At 36.1% G+C, this 24452-nt stretch overlaps 1 protein-coding gene across 4 annotated transcripts in view; it reads right to left on the bottom strand.

The window, feature by feature from the left end:
- Positions 1-314: 314 nt before the first annotated feature.
- SLF1 (SMC5/6 complex localization factor 1) overlaps positions 315-24452 on the bottom strand; it is a 68725-nt gene continuing 44587 nt past the window's right edge. For all 4 annotated transcript variants that reach the window (XM_027100616.1, XM_027100617.1, XM_027100614.1 and 1 more), the window contains 7 exons: positions 14955-15102; positions 8418-8563; positions 7294-7457; positions 6375-6508; positions 4373-4465; positions 3781-3963; positions 315-1138 (listed from right to left, as the gene is read on the bottom strand). In XM_027100616.1, coding sequence (XP_026956417.1) covers positions 657-1138; positions 3781-3963; positions 4373-4465; positions 6375-6508; positions 7294-7457; positions 8418-8563; positions 14955-15102 — 1350 coding nt within the window. In that variant the 3' untranslated portion in view covers positions 315-656. The remainder of the gene's footprint in view (positions 1139-3780; positions 3964-4372; positions 4466-6374; positions 6509-7293; positions 7458-8417; positions 8564-14954; positions 15103-24452) is intronic.

Raw genomic sequence — 24452 nt, forward strand, 5'->3', positions numbered from 1 at the left:
AATATTTAATAAAACATTATGAAGCAAAACGTTTTCACTTACAGAATAGTGGTTACATGGAGTAGAAATACACTTTCTATAGGAACTGCTAAAATAAAATAGATCAAGGGATCAAACTATTAGCACATTTACTGAATTTAAAAACCAAAAGAATATATTATTGTGAATTTTGAAATGTTTATTTTAGAAACACGTAAAACTGAGTATTTTATTCCAACAGCCTACAGAGAAGAAACAGGGAGCTACATGTTTATAGGTGCACATTTGCATGAATATTCTTGCCATGATGCTAAGACCCAGAACACCTAGAAGAGAGGACATTACATTTTGATTTGAAAAAATATTTAAATTAAAAAATTTTACATGTACAATATAAATAAATAATACTTTTAGAACAAAAAATAATAAAGACTAATAAATGCAATGTGTATCAAACAAAACTAGTTTTTACTTTTGAGTTAAATCCTACACACTGGAAAAAGAAGCCTATACTATGCTTTGGATAAGTTCTTTAAGTGCTTTAAAGATTTAGCAAGGCTGCAAATTCTGTCAATAAATAAATGAAATTATTTATTGTTTATAAGCTATGAAGTCCATAATAAATGACAAAGCAAGCTGAGCAGGTTTAGAAAGCTGACCCATATTTTCTGTTATCATCATGAAAACTCAGTGACCGACCGACACATCATTTCCAATGTCACCAGTAAGGCCTCAGTGTGTACTCCAGGACACGCTTTTAAATTCTCAGGGAGTTCCTTAAGAATATTTGGGAGTTTCTGCAATGTCTTTATATTTCTAGCATAAAGATCCAATAACCAGTCAGTACGAGCACTAGTGGTTTCCTTATAATTCTGACAAACTATAAGCAGGTCATTTAGATGAGTTAATCCTCTGAAAGCTAAGAAGAGCTCTGAAGACAAACCAAAAACTGAACAAAAATTTAGCAACATCCTACTAAGTAAAAATGAGCCAAATTCAAGTTGCTGGTGGTAAAAATGTTTCTCTGCTTGTGCATGAAAGTTCTCCACTGTATCTTCTATTTTTGTGATAGCAAATAGTTCTTCCTTGACTTGAGATGATACCACATAATCCAAGGGCAATTCCCCCTTAGAGTTCCTCTGCTGCAGAAGCACTGGGCCTGTGAAAAAGAACATGCAAAACGTTAAGAGTTAAACATTCTTATTTTGGCAGTGTAACAGCCATTTTCTCTCTCCTTTTTTCCCCAAAGCATCCAGGGCTCAGTTTACAGTCATATTTTGTAGTAATTCATATTGACATAATTAACTGGTTCTGTATACTAACTAATAAAGGTGCATTAGAAAAAAATAATCTAGTCAATTGCCTAATCAGGTTTGCCTAAAAGCACATGCCTTAGTTCAATAAATAACATATATGGTTATAAATTAAAAAAAAAAACTTTGATAAAACTTTATAAGTTGTCATCTTCAAATAAGAATATCAGTGTTCCTGGAGAAAATTTAAAAAAAATACATTTATCTTAAATTCTGTATAAGAGCCTTAAAGGTATTTCATAATATCACCAAGCGGAAAAAGTACTGACCCCTTCCATTGCTAATAGGCAATGGTAGCAGTGCAGACTGCAAAACTTTGCCCAGACACAGAACACGTTTTTCATTATCCTTGCTTATGTTCAATTTTTAATATAGGTAACTGATTCACAAAAAGTAAATATTAACTGCTCTGGGAAAAACTCAGATTTCATCCATCTATGCTAGCTACACCCATCTAACCATCTACTAAGAAAGTTTTGAAGATACAGTTTATCCCCTGGGTAGTTAAGGATGATATGAGAGGGGCAAAATAACAATGACTCAGTATTTGGTCACACAGCAAAGTACAGGAGTACTTCGCACCTCTGCCAGTCAAGTCCTATAATTATTTATGTACTTTGCCATAAAAATGGTACAAGGGATACAAAAGTTTGAGTACTAGCAGACATAATCAGAAGATTCTACCATACAACACAGATCTTATTGTCAGAGATTACAGATCATAGCTGCTAAAACTCTTAATGATGAATCTGATGAGACACATGTAGTGGCCTAGATATAAAATGTACTTAATGTAAAAGATCAACCAGTAATGACATACGATTAATGTATATTTTATGGAAAACATTCTAAATCAAAATTAGATCTGTTTTCATTATGTTGATATTTCAAAAAAAATGTTTCAAGTTATTCCTGTTTAAAAGAGAAAATACAACAAAATTATGAACACAAGATACCAAAAGTAAACAAAGGTTTTAGAAACATAATTTAAATTATTGCTCTCAATACTGAGCGACTCACAATGAAGAGATAATATAGTTTCTACAATGATGGTGTCAAACCATTTGACAGGTCCAAACTCAGATTATACCTAAGGCAAAGAGAAGTCTGTATGATTGCTGAAGGACCTTGATAAATGCAAATACAAGTAGATTTCCTCTCTTGGGACAAAGAACTCATCAATTTACTATTCTTCACCAGAGGTCCTAAAACAATTCACAATGGTTAGTATAATGCCTTCTTCTTCTGAAAAGTTGGACTTAATACCTTAACACAATAATGGCTTTTACATCACTTAGACCAATTGAAGCAAAGCCAAATATTGGCTTGGAATGTCACATACATAGTTAAGTAGAAAACTAAAACACTTAGGAGATATAACAGTATGGTTTTGTAAACATAAAATACTAAAAAAAGTATAAAAACTGAAAAATACATCAATTATGAAATGGTATAAGTAAAACAGACACACTAAGGCCTTTAGGGGGCAGGAGAAGACTATAAATAACCAAACATGTTAAACTACCATGATATAGAGCCTTCCTCAGATAGATGACAGATAGATATAGATATATAGTAAAGAGATAGCTAAGGAAAATATGCTGTTTATTTTCAATGCAGAATCAAATAGCTTTAATGACTGGATAAATAGTACAACAGTATTTTTAGTACAAATAAAAGTAATAGGAAATTTATACAAATCTTTGTGTATTATAAGCTAGTCATCACTTTTCCTTTGTTTTTCCTTTTAAAACGCAAATTAGTTTTGAACACTTTGATATAAAATTTATATTATTCAGTTCAGATATAAGAAGAATATCACTGAGTTAGGGGGTGGAAAAAAGGGTTCTGAAAGCAGAGATCAGATAAGAAATCAGCAGAAAAAGCAGTAGATGAATATTAAGCTCAAGTTACTTCCATCACATACCCTCTGCACAACAGTTATTATCATTTGGAAGTCCTCCTACTTAACTTATTAATTGACTACAAAATGTGAATGAAGAAAAGATATTATTCTAGGATGTCTTTTTTGTAGTCTATAAAGAAAAGACTCATTAAAGAAAAGAATAATCGTTAGCAGTTATATATAGGAAATGAAACAAGAATGAAAAACACAAGTACTCACAATTGAACATTTACATCCATTTATTAATAAGCTTTCAGAAATGTCTGGTTTACAGACATTACACACTTTAAGTAAAAGGATTAATAGTAAAAACCAACACACTCAATTCAAAATACACTCTCGTAACAAAGGTAAAAAGGCTTAATAATACAATAAATAAATACATTTTATGAAAAGGTTTTTATCCTTAGTAAATAAAAGGTGCTTACATTCTAGCAGACTTTTCATCTTTACTTTTTCATTAAAATGTAATAAAGGCATCTTTCCTTATAGAGCTTAAAATATAAAATACTTTCTATCTCTGAGGGATTCATCAAAAAACTGGATAATTTATCATAACCCGTTTAGCATAAATGCACTCACCCCCATGCTGGAGTAGCAGCTTGCCAATTTCTACATGTCCGTTTGACAGTGCATCATGCAAAGGAGTCACCCCGTCCACTTGAGTGAGCAGATCTACCTCTGGACAACGTTGCAAAATTTCCTGGACACATACTGTGTTGCCATAGTTACAGGCTTCATGCAAAGGCGTCCAGCCAGCATTGTCTAAATTAGAAATCAAGGCAAATTTTAAAACGGCTAAAAGTAGGACTTTTGGTAGTGAAGTATTGATATTCTACTTCCCTTCTCAGTGTGACTTTCTAAGTGCCTCATATACAAATAGAACTCTTTGATAAAAATGCCTAGGGTGTAATCATATTTCTAATTGTAAAAAATAAATTAAAAACTATTTTAAAATATTGATGTTGCGATCTGATCAAAATATAGATGTCAAAAAATGGTTGTGCACTATTATACATCAATATGTGATGAATTTCTTGGTTTTGCTACTAGCAATACTTTAAAGATATGTTAGGTAAATATACTTAAATGATTTTTCTTAATGTTGAAATTAAACTATTTAATATCACAAATATTAAGACATTGAATTAGACAACAAAGATTTAGAACTTACCTTTAACATTGATGTCTATTCCTGGCATAGAGAGAAGAAGAATCAATTTCTCCACTTGGTTATTTATGCAAGCCCTATGGAGGGCTGTTTCTCCTGCCATAAAAAATTAATAGATTATTCCAGAGAAGACAAGATATCAACTAAAGAAAATAATCAAAGGGCATGAACTAGGAGATCTGGCCCCATGCCAGAAAATTATTTATTGAGTTTTCCTTTTGACTGGTTTAAACATCTCTCACATTAAAAAAAAGAGGGGGGAGGGAACCCCACCAATCCATAGAGCCTCTCTGTTCTATCAGCAATTCAGCAATGAAATTCTACTAAAGGTTTAATATAGGCATTGTCTCCCCCTAGTTCAAGGTTTGAAGTTTCAATCCTGCTATAAAACCCTCAAATGATCAGAGAACACCAAATATACTGGGTTTTGCAGCAATAAAAGTTTAAAGTGCAATTGCCCTCTCTTAAATTTATTCATGAACCTACGTTAAATGTATGGCTCTTTTTTATACAGCATTTATAGCTTAATTCAAATGAATGTTTCTGGCTAAGCATGAGTGCCTCTACACACTCAAGTGTAATTCAGAACTTCAAATCCATTAACAGATGGTTTGCTGCTTCTCAATAGGCTGTCTGGCTTGGCTACAGCAGCACAGAGAAGGAGAAATGGGGGAATCTTAATATAAACACACACACACGCACACGCACATGCACACACACGAAAAAAATCCCTAGTACCATTTAAAGCTGAACAAGAATGACAAATAGAATGGCAAAGTCTTTTCTAGGAGGGGTGCAGTTAGTGCCTGCTGCCTAAAATTGACTACACCCCTCTCTGCTGTAAGCAAGATTAATAAGATATAAGTGATAATTTGATGTAAGGGGAATTTAAAAAAACATAATAACTGCTTTGAAAACAAATGAAATACATATTGAATCAAACTTTCTTGCTATAAAATACTAAGTAGCACATTTTTCCAGTGTTCAGTTTTACAGATTATCTCTGTAACTTCTACCAAAACATTTCTTTAACAAGCATTGAAAAGCTTTCGAAGTTTTTCTCTACTATTTCTCAATTCTCTTCCTCCCTCCAGTTCCTTCTGCTGTTCAGCTTAAAGCCATTCATATTCATTTTACTTTCTGACACAATAAACAAAGAAAAAAGACACTGTTTTGTGACGTTAATATCTGAGTTCACATTTAATACATTTTTCATATTTTGAGCCAAACGGGCAGTTATTTTGAATTTGTGATATGCTATTATGAACTCATGTTGAAAGATGATGAAAGCTTGGTGCCATAATGATAATATTTGTATTAAAAACACGATATAGCTCATAAACAAGAGACTTGGCAATTTACTTTGGCTAGATACAGACTCTTGGTAGTAATTTATAATTTTGAGTTAAGGGGTACCTAAGTAAAAGAAGTGCCGGAGTGAATTATTACAACGCTATTCTTGTTACTCCATCCCTTTAGGTACTTAGGTTCCAGTATAGTTAGAACCAAAAGCCAAGCACATTTCATAGTCTGGGCTCAATGCCTGGAAGAAAAGAGTCCATATGCTTAACACAGCTATGTAACATAGCCTACTTCTCATTCTTTGTTCACAAAACGTCTAGGACTGAAAGAGATGAAGACTGAATTATACTTTCAAATCACAAGACACTGATCCTAAGCAGCACAGGTTGAGGTGGAATAGAAAAGTAAGGCAGGCAAGTCTGGAATGAGCTCAACATGAGTTACACAGTGTTTAATATTTGAAAAGGCAGGTGGAGAAAAGAAGGGAGGAATACTCTATTACACCAGGTATTAAACACTTTTTCTTTTTTTTTTGGTATAAATGTCTGTTCACAAAAATAATATGCTCTCCAGGAAGGTATTTCCTGGACCTAGTCCAATATTTAAGTTCAAGCATTCATCAGGGCCAGTGTGTAAAACTTGCAAATACTGACTATAACCACGAAAAGTTCCTAGCATAAATTAATTTAGATACTTGGAATACCTTTTAAATTAGTCTTGTGAAAATTTATCTTTGTAACCAAAGAGGGGCAATTCTCCTTGGAACACGACAATTCTCCTTCTGACTTCTTTTTCAATCTTTTTAATGATGAGGAACATTTAGCAAGATTCAGCTCTCTGAAAAGAAAGTAAGACATAATGAAAGCTTGTTTTTCACCAAGGCGTAGAAGCACAAATTATATTGTGAGTTAAAAAAAAAAAAATCTAGCCTTCTTTTAATTTAAACCCCCTTATTCATTCAAATCTTTACTGCTTTCTATTTTTATATTTATTTCAACTGTACAGAAACAAATTTTATGCATTAATTTTCATTTTATTACCCTTGCACCCCCCAACAGCCCACCAAAAAGTTTATGAATATTGAATGTCCAGTAAAGCAGACGAGACCAAGTAAACCATATTTGGCAGAGAGACTAAAGCAAACTGCTAAGATCAAAATGCAGGCCCCTACTCCCTATTCTTATGTTCATATTCTAATCCTATCCTCTTCTTCCTAAAAAGATTTCAGGTTTTCTGAATTTTATATAGCATACTTTTAGAGGAGGTTTCTCATTTGGGGAAAGCTATTGTAACAACTCAGAGTATCTCACATGGCGATGCATTCTGAAATCCCATCTATATTATATACAAGCAGTACTTTAAAAATCACAAGGCAAAAATTGTGTGGAACAATAATTTGATGAAGAGTTTTATTTCTTTTGAAAAAGACTTAATAGAAAGTGTGTACCTTGAATTAAAGAAAGTGAAAATGTTGATCATGTGCATTTATAGGTATAAAACTGAGTTTTCTGCTATCAGTATAATTCAGACAACATCTCAGATAAAGATACAGTTCAAGAAATGCCTAAGAAGAAGAGCTGTACTCGAAAACAAAGCATAGCTGGTATATAAGCACCACTTACGGTAACTCTGGCAGCCCTTCCACTTGTTTCTGTTTAGCACCATTCAGCATAATTAAAGCCCTTTGAGATTCAAAGCAAGGCCGCTGTCCTATTTTCTTTGGTATCTGCATCTTTCCAGTCCCATGCACACCAGTTTTCCCCAAAGCTGGCAAATAGGAATATACCTGTTGCAAAATAATATTATATTGTTTTCTCAACTACAAAAACCTGGAAACAGTAAAAAGAAAATACTTGATTCATTTCACCATTAAATTTAGTTATAATTTCTTGGTTTCATCACTATGGTTGCCACCCTATCTCATATGAACATGCTAAAATATTAAGAAAGCTGCTAGTTCCATGTCATTAAGTCAATATGACATACACAAGAAAAATGACTTCTTCAAAATAATTGTTTTTTTGAATTCAAATTTGACACTCATTTAGGAAAGTTCTTTTGATGAGTCTTATGCCCAACTTGTTATAATTAGCCTATTTTTAGTATTTATGGTTTAAGTACAACTGGTATTTTGTCATTTCCATTTTGGTAATGTCTTCCTTCAACAGAAAAGAAGTCTGGAATAAACAGAATGAGGAGCGCAGAAGTCACTGAAGACAAGGATTGTTGCAAACAGTATTTGCCCAATCTGACCAATTATTAACAAGCATATTTCTCATTTGTTGAAGAAACTGATGGAGATATTAGATATCAATAATAGCTAAAGATAGCCAAGATAAAACTGGAAAACCTTGGATCAAATCAAGTTTATATGTGTATATACATAGGATAACTGGAATAACCTTTGGCATCATTTGCAAATTTTGCTTTTTAAATACCATTAAATACTATGTAGAATGTTTCTGGATCAAGGTCTTTCCAAAATAATAATCTTACATACTGTGGCAAGTGATATAAAGATTCCTGTATAATTTTTCTGTTACCAATTCTTCATTACTCTCAAGTAATTAAAATTTCTATTCACTAATTATTCCATTTTGAGGAAGAAAACGACCTGCTTATATGTTTGAAAGATTTATGATTAATATGCTCTGTCCAATTATTAGAATAACTAAGAATATTTAAAAATAGAATTTATAAACTTACTTCTTAAAAATTAAAAGAACTAAAATAGAGTGGTGCTTACCATTTTCTGAAGAGAGAGTGGCTCAGAAGAAATACTAATGGAACTCTGTAAACACAACTTTTTAAAGACTGCCTCTGCAACAAACATTTGAAGCCAGGAAGAGGAAAAGGAACAAATAAAAATCTCTAATTCCTGTGAAGAAAAGTCTGTAGAAAACAAGAGAAGTAAATATAGTTATTGCTACACCTTATAAAATTTCTTTCTACAGACAATTTCTTTCATGGACTTTATTCATTCAGATGATGATTCCTATACCAGTAAGAGTCACCCACATAATTTTAAACCACAAAAAATAGATAATATTCCTATTCCTTGCCCTTCAAGAGAAATTCTTATGGCACATGTTCTCACATTTGAAACAATCACTACTTTTTATTATTTTAAATAAAAGGCTTGAAATTTTATATATACGTATATATACATACATGAATGGATAGATGATATATGAATAGATAGACAGACATGGACTTTTATCACTATACTTTCCAATTAATGTTAAAGATCTCTTCCCACAATAGGGCTGTGTCTTTGGAAAACTGGTACTTGGTTTTTAAATGGGCACACATGTATTTAATTTGCACTGATTAGTCTTGAGCTGATAGGAAGACATTTTTCCCCCGACAACATCCATGAATCCTATCACTGCAGAGAAGGAGGAAAGGTAAAGAAGAGGGACAAGGTAAGACAAGAGAATGCATAAGAATTTCCTTAGAAGTCTGCACCCACTGTACTATACCAAGTGCGGGAGAGGAGTATAATTTTAAATGACAAAACAAACAAACAACAAAAACACCAAGAGTCTCAAATCTCTTCATTCTAAAATCCTCAAGTTCTCCAATAATATGGAAATACATAAATATATACATGAATTGAAAGTGATAAAGGACTGAAGTGACTATTTCCCTTGTAAATTTAATGTTATGAATTCTCTATTAATACTCTCTGCTTAAGTAATAGCATGGATAATACACTGGAATGGTAAAGAATAATCAATCAATAGGATACTAAAAAAGCTAAAATTAAGCAAAACAGGATGAAAAAAGTTGATATACAATAAGGCAGATTAAAATTAACTACAAATAATGGAAGAATAAAGAATTAGAAAAAGTCAATAAAGTTAGCAAAATAACATAACAGGTCAATATACATTTTAAAAATTGGACAGAATAATAAACTTAATAGCAATATAAAGCTTAAAATTTGAAGTCTCTACTCAGGAGCTGACTTCCCTTGGCTGAGCAGACTTCGCAGACATCCAGTGAAATCCTGTCCTTCTCAGATGCCTTCCCGAAAGGCTAGGGCCTCTGGTGTCCTTGCAGTCCTTGCCTGACTTTCAATGAGGGAAGGAGAGTTGGGGTGGGATGGGGGTGGGGTGTGGAGAAGAACAACAGTTTAAGGAGGAATTTTGCCCCTGGGAACATTTGGCAATTTGTGGTTGTCACAACTGGGGAGAGAAATATACTGGCAACGTAGTAGGCAAAGGCCAGGCATGCTACCAACTGTCCTACAATTCACAGTTCACAGGACAGCCCCTCACAATAAAGAATTATCTGGCCCCAAACATAAACAGTGGCCAGGCTCAGAAAGAAACTGCCTGGACTAAAGAGATCTGAGGTTCTTGCTTGTGGCAGACTGCCATATGGGCAAATGGCTCCAGTCAGATGTTAAATAGATCCACCTAGCCCCACACAGACATATGGTTGCTGAATTCAAACAATCCTGTCCAAATATGGCCTCAGAGATATAATTTATAAGAACTGGAAACAAGAAAGGAGTTATTTACAACTTTTTGTTACAACGGACTACTTACAACCTACTAGGCTGCTAGTATTATCTGAAACTATGCAAGCAATGAACTGAAGGATGAGCAGCAAAAGATCTTTCCAATATTAAATCTCTAGTTATACACATTAAAAAAAAGCACATCTATCGTCACAGACTTTACTACAACCAACTGATCTTACGTATCAACTCTAAGCAGAGGCAAAAGCAAAGCAGAAATAACTTGTACTGTACAGTTCAAAAGCAACGATCCCACAGTGGAACTTCTAAATGGAGTTATTCACCTAGAAATAACATTTGGTAGCTTTAAAGAAATAGCAAATACAAACTATAATGGATCCACATATGACCAGGTAACACACACTTGAAGGGAATGATCAATAAGAGATGAACAAGAGAACTTAAGAAACTTAACCCCTGACTGACATGTACACAATGCTCTATTTAAAATGGATAACCAGCAAGGACCTAGTGTATAGCACAGGGAACTATGCTCAATATTAGGTAACAACCTAAATGGGAAAAGAATTTGAAAAAGAATAGATACATGTACATGTAAAACTGAATCACTTTGCTGTACACCTGAAACTAATACAACATTGTTACTCAACTGGACTCCAACATAAAATAAAAAGTTAAACAAAAAAAAAAAAAAAAAAGAAAGAAACTTAACCCCTGGACTTTAAGACCTTCAATGGCAGGATCATTTTTATTGCCCTCACAGCTAGTAGGTTAGTAGCTTGCACAGAATAAACATTTAGTACTTAATAGATAAATGAATGAATGACTGGCAGATAGCAATAACTGGAGAGCCAAGCCAGGATGATCTTTAAAAAAGTTACTTAGATCATGCCACTCCCTTTGAAAAATGGTTTCTAACCCCTAAATAGGGCTTGGAAGTTCCTACTCAAGCTCCTCTATTACTTTTTTGGCTTTACTGTGGCCACTCTTCTCCCTTCTGCTTGTCATCAGCCAGGCATCAAAAGATTTCAAACAGGCCCAACTCTTTCTTATCTCCGAGTTTTAGTAAATGTTGTGTCTTCTGAATGGAATACACTTCCCTGACTCTGCCAAACTCCTACTTATCCTTCAGGTTTTGCTCTCCATGACCACTCTACATAAAATAAGTTTATCCAGCTCAACACCTAGTTTTTCTTATTTGGAGCACTTAGCACTTTAAAATGATGTATTTACATTAACTTAATTACAGTCTGCCTCTCCCACCGAAAGCTCCAAAAAGGCAAGGATCATATTTTGTTTCCCTCTTCCACTGTATATGAAGTGTTTACCTCAATGCCTGGTAGAATGCCAATAAAAATCTGTTGAACAAATGCAGGCAACAGAAACATTTTGATTGAGATGATTAGTCAAATTATAAAAATGTATATTTTTGGAAAAGGTCTGAAGCATGGAGAGGGATTAAAATAGAGAGTAAAAAAAAAAGCCAATAAAGGTTTGGAAAAACTCTCAGGAAAAGATAATGACGTAGCCTGAGAAAGGCAAAGGAAGCTTTATTAAAGTTCTCTAAAGATGTGAAAAATATTATAGTAACTTCTGATGACATGTTTTCTTCCCAGTGAAAACAGGAGAAGAAATAAACTGAAGTTAAGGATTGACAAACTATGTCTTGCTGCCTATTTTTATGAATAAAGTTTTACTGGAACACAGCCATGTTGATTTATGTACTGTGTATCACTGCTTTCTTAAGAGTAGAGTTGAGTGGTTGGGACAGAGATGGTAGAGCTGAAAAGCCAAAAATATTTACTATCTTATATTTTATCAAAAACAGTTTGTCAACCCTAGTTTAAGCCAATACATCAGGAATTTCAATTAGGCACAAAAAAGAAATTTCAGATCTTGATGCTAAAATATAGAAAGGGATATAAGGAAACTCTTTCTGTTCAAAGTGTTTCGGAACAAGAGAGAATGGCATCTCTGTGGGACTGCTGGACATGAGCTCTGATGGAAAGAAGAAAGAATTTTACTTATCTATTGAAATATCTTCTGCCATAATTTTCTACAAAACAATTAACAACTAACAACAATTTTACTAAACTAAAATTAATTCAATAGATCTGAATCTGAGTAGTACCATAGTATGTATTTTATACTTTTGGACTAGAAAAAAAACAAAACATCGTTTGTCATAAATGAGAAAGATGGACCAGTATCTTCAACTGGAAGCTATATAACAGCCAAATTATAAAATCTTTACTAATGACTTAGGAAAAGCAAATAATAGTTTAACTGAGCTGAAGAATAATACAAAGACATGGTCAAACAAACAAACATACAAACTACGGAGTATCTACAGAGAAAAAGAAATGGTTCTCTATCAAAAGAGCAAAATATTGACCAAAAGGACATTATTAGAACACCTGGTTCACTTGTAGGGATGAGTGTATTATTCTACAAGCTCTGTATTATACAGTTTAACTTTGCATATTAGCTGTAGAAAAGCTACTGCTCTCTTAAGGATAAACTATTCACTTGCTTTCTATCTCTTGACAAAGGCTAAAAATCAAGATGTACTAACAAAAATTTAGGAAGATTAATTTGAACCATTTTTAGATATGTATGTTGAATTTTTAAAACTGCCTATCTATGGTTTAATTGGAAGTCTAAGAAACCAATTGTGTGGTACCTTGAGAAGAGAAAGGAAAGGCTTAAACACACAGTTCAAATGGGGATATAGTTTAAATCTCTTGTAGTTTTAAGTATTAGTGATCAAACATATTGAGAGCAAAGTAATCAGTCTGTCGACAGGATTACAATGGTAACATTAAAGTCAGTCAGCTTAAGTCAGTCACAGGCTCAAATTTGTTGAGTTTAAACTTGTGGAAACTGGGAGTAACAGTGGATAACAATGCCTTGCTTTAAAGTGAAGGGACATTCGATTATGAGCAAAGAAAGCATTAAAGCTGATGCATAACATGTAGTAGAACCTTGTTATCACAAGGCTCATTATTTCATGCATTTGGCTAAGATAAGTTATATTTCCCTAGAGGTGACCAATACACACTGGAAACAACACATATAAATACACTGATAGTCTGTAAAGGCACTGCTAATTCTATCCTGGGGTCCCCAAACTCAAAGAAGTTTCATTATGGAATGAAAACAGGGAATCCTTTTAGCTGAATGTTTAGTTCCCATGCTAGCAAATAATGCCAGAATTCTGCTGTTTCTAAAATGGAAAAAAAGAAAAAAAAAAAAAAGATCTAGTAGGAATGGTGGGAAAGAAATGAAAAGAAAGGGTTCTGAAGGAAGATTGAATTTGAGCTAAGAAATGTTAAAAAGTCATGCAACAAAGGACAGCTACTTCACAAAAGGAACAGTAATCACCCCTCAGCTCAATGAAAAAGAAAGAGGAAAAAAAGAAGATAAAATGCTTTAGATAAAAATCTTCTAACTTCAGTAGTATAAAAAGAGACCTCTCTTTGCAGAGGGCATCATCGAATAAATCCTGAACCCAGTTAGAGCCTGGATTTCTATTCTAGAATCTCTCTTCAAAGTATTAAAGTGATTGACAGCATATTCAAGAACTTTTTCTTTTATATAAAACCAAGATGCAACGAAACACATGTGTAACAAAACAGAATACTTACTTAGCAGTCTAAAATAGTTTTAAGTATATAAAAATCATCTTTTATATTTGAGAGGCACAGAAGTTCACTTACTTTAAAATATGTTCATTTTAGAAATTTAGAAAGGAAGGAAAGAAAAGAAGGGAGGGAAGAAGGAAATGGTTCATAGGGCCCTAAACTGGCTTTGAAGTGTAAGAATGAACATAAACGTTAATAACACTGTAATAACTTTGTATGTGGACAGATGGTTACTAGACGTATGGTGGTGATCATTTCCTAATGTATGAAAATGTCAAATCATGTAGTACACCTGAAACATAATATTGTACATCAACTATATTAAAAAAAAAGAATGTACACATAAAATCTTATAGAAGCCTGGAGACCCAAAAGAGTTAGGTAGAACCTTTCATAAGGTAAGCATGTGAAGATGAGTTCTGTCATCATATTGCTTAAGTAATATTCCTATTACTTTAGAGGAAACTTTAAAATTAGATAATGCGGGGAGGAGGAGGAAGAGTGAGAAAATTATACGTATGTATTACTTTTATTTGCTTCATCCATGCTAATTTGTTAGATCGTCAGACTCAATGGAAAAGAAATATGGCAGCTTTTTGTTATAATAAGAAAAATTACACTGCAACAGGTACATGGGGAAAATGTTTTAGCCAGTGATATAGCTCAAGTTAATCCAAGTGGCTTTATAACATAGTAAGTATTCTGATCCAAAGATTTTCATTTTTTAATACTGTTAAGTATTTATGCAGGAAGAGACCTGGAAACTGTTCATAGGGCGCAGACAACATTACAGACAGATAATGCTTTCTAGGTGAACAATTAGAAGTATTAAAGGTACTGAAAATAGTTTCTACCATGTGAGATTTTAAAACACCAAACATTAAAAAGCAAATCTATCTCTTCAATGAAAAGAGAATAAACTGGTTTTAAATTTGTCTAAATATTTACTTTCACAGAACGGCTTAATTTTAATATTTTGTTGTAGGATTAAGGAAAACATTAATAACATTATATATAAATATATAATAAGTTATTTCCATGTACTATTTTCCATGCTATATTAAATTTTTATGAAAGCATCAAAATACTATTTTTGAATAATAAATGATATGTGTGGGGAAGAAGGCTCATGTAACATAGACACACTTACCATCACATGAAAGGGAAACGTAACTTCCTAAGTCATCAGACATGTGTCGCATCACGTTTCTACCCATCTTAAGACCAAGGACAATCCAATAATCTATTGCTGCTCCAAGAATTCCAGTCAATAAGTAAGCTAGTTCATGTTTGAAGACCTAACATTGAGATTGGAAAAATATCACTAAAACATACTGAAATGTATTATTTCTATTATTTTGAATACTTGTTGAGGCAAAACATAGCTATTTAAAAAAACAGGGTATGCTAATGCCAAAAGGTATTCTTAAGAAACCTAGCAAACTAATTCCCTCTTTCCATTCTCTCCATCTCCTTCCTTCCCTCCTTCCTCCCCTGATCTATATCTACATCTAAATCTGTATCTGTATGACAAAACAGTTAATAAAACAAATTTTCCAGGACTTATATATGGATAGCTTGTAACAATCTTTTAAGATAACTTTATCCAGTGGTGTCAAGTGCTTTAGTCAGGCAATAATTCCATTAAAACAATGAGGAAGTACTTGGCTTCTGTGGATTTCTGTTAACAAGAATATATGACTACAAAAAAAGAGATTTAGCCACTCCTACTGTTTATGTACAAAATTAACCTTTACATTTCCCTAAATGGCATTCGCCAGAAAAAGACTTGAAAAACACAATGCATACAAGCTTTAACAAGCAAGACTGTACTTTGTTGTAAAAAATAAAAAAAATCGGCTCATCAAATTTTAATTATTAAATTATATCATATACCATTACCTAACTTAGAGATATAGATATCAGTTTTAAAAGTATACATATTCTTTTATATCATCATTTATATATTAACGATATTAAACTACTGTAAGAAATACAGCAAGGCACACAAACCTTACTTACAATAAGCATGCTTCACACTGTGTTTAAAAATATCTTTCTAATCCATAAACTATGAAGATGAAGAGGTGTGAAAATAATATTTTTAAACACCTTTGATTTAAACATAAACACTTTTCCACAATGACATTAAAACTAGTTGAAATTCCTGTATTTTTGGTATTTGTTGTCTAGGCGTGTTGGATGTGTGAAAAAAATCACTAAATTAACAGTTGGGGAGAAGCCATGTGAAAGGGTTTTAATAAATGTTATATCTAAATAGATAACTGCTATGTTCTGCCCCATACTATACCTGATATGAGATTACTGACAGAGAAATCTCCAGCACTTTGAACCCTCAGTGACTATAGGATTTATTTCTTCTGCCCTCAGCAGACAAGGTTCTTACAGGTATGTACAGCATTTCATTAAGGCATCATTCCTAGCGCAAGAAGCTATTAAATGGTTTCAGAACTGAAGTGCTGTTTTTGGGTTGTTGCACAAACAAGGACAAATGGTCAAGCAGCACATACATCAGGCCTGCTGAAACAGTGTTTATTGAGGGAAAACCCACAGAGACAGGATCTTCAGCAGGTGCCTAGGTCCCCTTTTGCCCTACCACACTGTTGGGTAGCAGATGGTATTCTGGCAAGGCTGGATATCAGAATGTGGGAGAGAGACTCTGAAGAATGGGACAAAGGGGATTTTAAGCTGCATGATTAGCGAAGCACTGCCCTTCTGATACGATCAGGGGCCAAGATATGGAACCTTGACCACAGCCTGATCCTGTCAGGTCAGGATTCGTGAGTGGGCATCAGCAGGACCCCTTCTCCGGTGATCAGAGGGCTGAGTTTAAGCCTTGCAGTTGTAGTTGTGTGCCATGGGAAGTGAGCAGCAGGACAGGCCATATCAGCAGGCTGGGGAAATACCCACACCTCCCTTGGACCCTGACAGGTGTCAAGCCTTGCAGCTGACCAGAAATAACTCCTTTAAGTATGGGTCTTAGCCAGTCTTCAACAAACTTTGCAGGAAGCCAACTCCATTCTTTGCAAAGCCAAAATGTAGATGATCACTCTGAGCGATTTTACCTCTCATGGTTCAACTTATCAAGAGAACATAGAACAGGACAATGAAAATCTCTGTTTAAACTAGCAAATGATCATGTCAATATCCATGCCACAGAATGTTCCTTCCAACATAATGTATATCTGAATATCAGCAATGACACTTCTCAGGAAGAAAGCAAGAGACTACTACATTTTGATTTCTCAAAGTATTCCCCCATCTCAATCAGGGTTACTTCAGCTCCCTGGTCCTAAGACTCTGGATAGGGAAGATGAGGTTAGCACATAGAGCTAAGCCTCATATAAACAACAATCTAGCACTCTATCAAGTAAAAATAACATAAAACCAACCAGGTAAGACTCTCTCTCTTTCCTGATGCAAATATATGTACATGTGTACCTGACACCACAAATGAGTATCAATATTGCTTACGACTTCCGGGAAGATGGTGGAAGAGTAAGACGCGGAGATCACCTTCCTCCCCACAGATACACCAGAAATACATCTACGCGTGGAACAACTCCTATGGAACACCTACTGAACGCTGGCAGAAGACCTCAGACCTCCCAAAAGGCAAGGAACCCCCCCACGTACCTGGTTAGGGCAAAAGAAAAAACTAAACAGAGACAAAAGGATAGGGACGGGTCCTGCACCAGCGGGAGAGAGCTGTGAAGGAGGAAAAGTGTCCACACACTAGGAAGCCCCTTCGTGGGCAGAGACTTCGGGTGGCGGAGTCGGGGAGCTTGGGAGCCGCGGAGGAGAGCACAGTAACAGGGGTGCGGAGGGCAAAGCAGAGAGATTCCAGCGCAGAGGATCGGGCCGACCGGCACTCACCAGCCGAGAGGCTTGTCTGCTCACCCGCCAGGGTGGGCGGGGCTGGGAGCTGAGGCTCCGGCTTCTGTCGGAGCGCCGGGAGAGGACTGGGGTTGGCGGCATGAACACAGCCTGCAGGGCGTTAGTGCACCGCGGCTAGCCGGGAGGGAGTCCGGGGAAAAGTCTGGACCTGCCGAAGAGGCAAGAGACATTTTCTTCCCTCTTTGTTTCCTGGTGCACGAGGAGAGGGGATTAAGAGTGCTGCTTAAAGGAGCTCCAGAGACTGGCGCGAGCCGCGGCTAAAAGCGCGGACGCCAGAGACGGGCATGAGATGCTAAGGCTGCTGCTGCCACCACCACGAAGCCTGTGTGCGAACACAGGTCACTATCCACACCCCCTTCCGGGGAGCCTGTGCAGCCCGCCACTGCCAGGGTCCCGGGATCCAGGGACAACTCCCCCGAGAAAACGCACGGCGCGCCTCAGGCTGGTGCAACGTCATGCCGGCCTCTGCCGCCGCAGGCCCGCCCCGCACTCTGTACCCCTCCCTCCCCGCCGGCCTGAGCGAGCCAGAGCCTCTGAATCAGCGGCTCCTTTAACCCCGTCCTGTCTGAGCAAAGAACAGACTCCCTCCAGCGACCTACACGCACAGGCGGGGCCAAATCCAAAGCTGAGCCCCTGGGAGCTGTGAGAACAAAGAAGAGAAAGGGAAATCTCTCCCAGCAGCCTCAGAAGCAGCGGATTAAAGCTCCACAATCAACTTGATGTACCCTGCATCTGTGGAATACATGAATAGACAACAAATCATTCCAAATTAAGGAGCCCTGTGGATGAAAGGCTCTTGGTGCTGCAGCCAGGAGTCAGTGCTGTGCCTCGGAGGTGGGAGAGCCAACTTCAGGACACTGGTACACAAGAGGCCTCCCAGCTGCACATAATATCAAACAGCGAAAATCTCCCAGAGATCTCCATCTCAATGCCAGCACCCAGCTTCACTCAACGACCAGCAAGCTACAGTGCTGGACATCCTATGCCAAACAACTAGCAAGACAGGAACACAACCCCACCCATTAGCAGAGAGGCTGCCCAAAATCATAATAAGTCTATAGACACCCCAAAACACACCACCAGACGTGGACCTGCCCACCAGAAAGACAAGATCCAGCCTCATCCACCAGAACACAGGCACTAGTACCCTCCACCAGGAAGCCTACACAACCCACTGAACCAACCTTAGCCACTGGGGACAGACACCAAAAACAACCGGAACTATGAACCTTCAGCCTGCAAAAAAGGAGACCCCAAACACAGTAAGAAAAGCAAAATGAAAACACAGAAAAACACACAGCAGATGAAGGAGCAAGATAAAAACCCACCAGACCTAACAAATGAAGAGGAAATAGGCAGTCTACCTGAAAAAGAATTCAGAATAATGATAGGAAAGATGATCCAAAATCTTGGAAATAGGATAGACAAAATGCAAGAATCAGTTAACAAGGACCTAGAAGAACTAAAGATGAAACAAACAATGATGAACAACACAATAAATGAAATGAAAAATACTCTAGATGGGATCAATAGCAGAATAACTGAGGCAGAAGAACGGATAAGTGACCTGGAAGATAAAATAGTGGAAATAACTACTGCAGAGCAGAATAAAGAAAAAAGAATGAAAAGAACTGAGGACAGTCTCAGAGACCTCTGGGACAACATTAAACGCACCAACATTCAAATTATAGGGGTTCCAGAAGAAGAAGAGAAAAAGAAAGGGACTGAGAAAATATTTGGAGAGATTATAGTTGAAAACTTCCCTAATATGGGAAAGGAAATAGTTAATCAAGTCCAGGAAGCACAGAGAGTCCCATACAGGATAAATCCAAGGAGAAATACGCCAAGACACATATTAATCAAACTGTCAAAAATTAAATACAAAGAAAACATTAAAAGCAGCAAGGGAAAAACAACAAATAACACACAAGGGAATCCCCATGAGGTTAACAGCTGATCTTTCAGCAGAAACTCTGCAAGCCAGAAGGGACTGGCAGGACATATTGAAAGTGTTGAAAGAGAAAAACCTGCAACCAAGATTATTCTACCGAGCAAGGATCTCATTCAGATTTGATGGAGAAATTAAAACCTTTACAGACAAGCAAAAGCTGAGAGAGTTCAGCACCACCAAACCAGCTCTACAACAACTGCTAAAGGAACTTCTCTAGGCAAGAAACACAAAAGAAGGAAAAGACCTACAATACGAACCCAAAACAATTAAGAAAATGGGAATGGGAACACACATATCGATAATTACCTTAAATGTAAATGGACTAAATGCTCCCACCAAAAGACACAGATTGGCTGAATGGATACAAAAACAAGACGCATATATTTGCTGTCTACAAGAGACCCACTTCAGACCTAGAGACACATACAGACTGAAAGTAAGGGGATGGAAGAAGATATTTCATGCAAATGGAAACCAAAAGAAAGCTGGAGTAGCAATTCTCATATCAGACAAAATAGACTTTAAAACAAAGACTATTAGAAGAGACAAAGAAGGACACTACGTAATGATCAAGGGATTGATCCAAGCAGAAGATATAACAATTGTAAATATTTATGCACCCAACATAGGAGCACCTCAATACATAAGGCAAATACTGACAGCCATAAAAGGGGAAATCGACAGTAACACATTCATAGTAGGGGACTTTAACACCCCACTTTCACCAATGGACAGATCATCCAAAATGAATATAAATAAGGAAACACAAGCTTTAAATGATACATTAAACGAGATGGACTTAATTGATATTTATAGGACATTCCATCAAAAAACAACAGAAGACACTTTCTTCTCAAGTGCTCATGGAACATTCTCCAGGACAGATCATATCTTGGGTCACAAATCAAGCCTTGGTAAATTTAAGAAAATTGAAATTGTATCAAGTATCTTTTCCGACCACAATGCTATGAGACTCGATATCAATTACAGGAAAAGATCTGTAAAAAATACAAACACATGGAGGCTAAACAATACACTACTTAATAACGAAGTGATCACTGAAGAAATCAAAGAGAAAATCAAAAAATACCTAGAAACAAATGACAATGGAGACATGACGACTCAAAATCTATGGGATGCAGCAAAAGCAGTTCTAAGAGGGAAGTTTATAGCAATACAATCCTACCTTAAGAAACAGGAAACATCTCGAATAAACAACCTAACCTTGCACCTAAAGCAATTAGAGAAAGAAGAACAAAAAAACCCCAAAGTTAGCAGAAGGAAAGAAATCATAAAAATCAGATCAGAAATAAATGAAAAAGAAATGAAGGAAACAATAGCAAAGATCAATAAAACTAAAAGCTGGTTCTTTGAAAGGATAAACAAAATTGATAAACCATTAGCCAGACTCATCAAGAAAAAAAGGGAAAAGACTCAAATCAATAGAATTAGAAATGAAAAAGGAGAAGTAACAACTGACACTGCAGAAATACAAAAGATCATGAGAGATTACTACAAGCAACTCTATGCCAATAAAATGGACAACCTGGAAGAAATGGACAAATTCTTAGAAAGGCATAACCTGCCAAGACTGAATCAGGAAGAAAAAGAAAATATGAACAGACCAATCACAAGCACTGAAATTGAAACTGTGATTAAAAATCTTCCAACAATCAAAAGCCCAGGACCAGATGGCTTCACAGGCGAATTCTATCAAACATTTAGAGAATAGCTATCACTTATCCTTCTCAGAGTCTTCCAAAATATAGCAGAGGGAGGAACACTCCCCAACTCATTCTACGAGGCCACCATCACCCTGATACCAAAACCAGACAAGGATGCCACAAAGAAAGAAAACTACAGGCCAATATCGCTGATTAACATAGATGCAAAAATCCTCAACAAAATACTAGAAAACAGAATCCAACAGCACATTAAACGGATCATACACCATGATCAAGTGGGGTTTATTCCAGGAATGCAAGGATTCTTCAATATACGCAAATCAATCAACGTGATACACCATATTAACAAATTGAAGGAGAAAAACCACATGATCATCTCAATAGATGCAGAGAAAGCTTTTGACAAAATTCAACACCCATTTATGATAAAAACCCTGCAGAAAGTAGGCATAGAGGGAACTTTCCTCAACATAATAAAGGCCATATATGACAAACCCACAGCCAACATCATCCTCAATGGGGAAAAACTGAAAGCATTTCCACTAAGATCAGGAACAAGACAAGTTGCCCACTCTCACCACTCTTATTCAACATAGTTTTGGAAGTTTTAGCCACAGCAATCAGAGAAGAAAAGGAAATGAAAGGAATCCAAATCGGAAAAGAAGAAGTAAAGCTGTCACTGTTTGCAGATGACATGATACTATACATAGAGAATCCTAAAGATGCTACCAGAAAACTACTAGAGCTAATCAATGAATTTGGTAAAGTAGCAGGATACAAAATTAATGCACAGAAATCTCTGGCATTCCTATACACTAAGGATGAAAAATCTGAATGTGAAATCAAGAAAACACTCCCATTTACTATTGCAACAAAAAGAACAAAATATCTAGGAATAAACCTACCTAAGGAGACAAAAGACCTGTATGCAGAAAATTATAAGACACTGATGAAAGAAATTAAAGATGATACAAATAGATGGAGAGATATACCATGTTCTTGGATTGGAAGAATCAACATTGTGAAAATGACTCTACTACCCAAAGCAATCTACAGATTCAATGCAATCCCTATCAAACTACCACTGGCATTTTTCACAGAACTAGAACAAAACATTTCACAATTTGTATGGAAACACAAAAGACCCCGAATAGCCAAAGCAATCTTGAGAATGAAAAACGAAGCTGGAGGAATCAGGCTTCCTGACTTCAGACTATACTACAAAGCTACAGTAATCAAGACAGTATGGTACTGGCACAAAAACAGAAATATAGATCAATGGAACAGGATAGAAAGCCCAGAGATAAACTCACGCACATATGGTCACCTTATCTTTCATAAAGGAGGCAGGAATGTACCGTGGAGAAAGGACAGCCTATTCAATAAGTGGTGCTGGGAAAACTGGACAGCTACATGTAAAAGTATGAGATTAGATCACTCCCTAACACCATACACAAAAATAAGCTCAAAATGGATTAAAGACCTAAATGTAAGGCCAGAAACTATCAAACTCTTAGAGGAAAACATAGGCAGAACACTCTATGACGTAAATCACAGCGAGGTCCTTTTTGACCCACCTCCTAGAGAAATGGAAATAAAAACAAAAGTAAACAAATGGGACCTAATGAAACTTAAAAGCTTTTGCGCAGCAAAGGAAACCATAAAGAAGACCAAAAGACAACCCTCAGAATGGGAGAAAATATTTGCAAATGAAGCAACTGACAAAGGATTAATCTCCAAAATTTATAAGCAGCTCATGCAGCTTAATAACAAAAAAACAAACAACCCAATCCCAAAATGGGCAGAAGACCTAAATAGACATTTCTCCAAAGAAGATATACAGAGTGCCAACAAACACATGAAAGAATGCTCAACATCACTAATCATTAGAGAAATGCAAATCAAAACTACAATGAGATATCATCTCACACCAGTCAGAATGGCCATCATCAAAAAATCTAGAAACAATAAATGCTGGAGAGGGTGTGGAGAAAAGGGAACCCTCTTACACTGTTGGTGGGAATGTAAATTGATACAGCCACTGTGGAGAACAGTATGGAGGTTCCTTGAAAAACTACAAATAGAACTACCATATGACCCAGCAATCCCACTACTGGGCATATACCCTGAGAAAACCATAATTCAAAAAGAGTCATGTACCAAAATGTTCATTGCAGCTCTATTTACAATAGCCAGGAGATGGAAACAACCTAAGTCTTCATCATCGGATGAATGGATAAAGAAGATGTGGCACATATATACAATGGAATATTACTCAGCCATAAAAAGAAACGAAATTGAGCTATTTGTAATGAGGTGGATAGACCTAGAGTCTGTCATACAGAGTGAAGTAAGTCAGAAAGAGAGAGACAAATACCGTATGCTAACACATATATATGGAATTTAAGAAAAAAAAATGTCATGAAAAACCTAGGGGTGAAACAGGAATAAAGACACAGACTTACTAGAGAATGGACTTGCGGCTATGGCGAGGGGGAAAGATAAACGGTGACAAAGCGAGAAAGAGGCATGGACATATATACACTACCAAACGTAAGGTAGATAGCTAGTGGGAAGCAGCCGCATAGCACAGGGAGATCAGCTCGGTGCGTTGTGACCGCCTGGAGGGGTGGGATAGGGAGGGTGGGAGGGAGGGAGACGCAAGCGGGAAGAGATATGGGAACATATGTATATATATAACTGATTCATTTTGTTGTGATGCTGAAACTAACATACCATTGTAAAGCAATTATACGCCAATAAAGATGTTAAAATGAAAAAAAATAATAAAATAAAATATATCTCTTGGGGAAAAAAAAAAATAAAGCCTTTGGAGTGTGGGCAATCTCATACCATCTATATTGGAAGAGAGCTGATGAGCAGACCATCCTAAGAAGCAGAAAGTCTAAATATATTTGATGATTGGCTGTGGAATGTGTTATTAGAACAGTAATTTTACCTTATAAATTGGTTTTAGCTAATAATGAAATGATTTTGCATTTTCCACGTGTATGCTGACTCCAAATGGGTGAAGGATCAGAGAGATATTTGCTGGGTAGCAAAAACAAGCCCATATGGGGGTTTGTTCAAAACC

This window comes from Aethalodelphis obliquidens, unplaced genomic scaffold (genome assembly GCF_003676395.1).
Source record: "Aethalodelphis obliquidens isolate GAN/ISIS:26980383/991018 unplaced genomic scaffold, ASM367639v1 scaffold4, whole genome shotgun sequence".
In the NCBI taxonomy this organism is placed as follows: domain Eukaryota; kingdom Metazoa; phylum Chordata; class Mammalia; order Artiodactyla; family Delphinidae; genus Aethalodelphis; species Aethalodelphis obliquidens.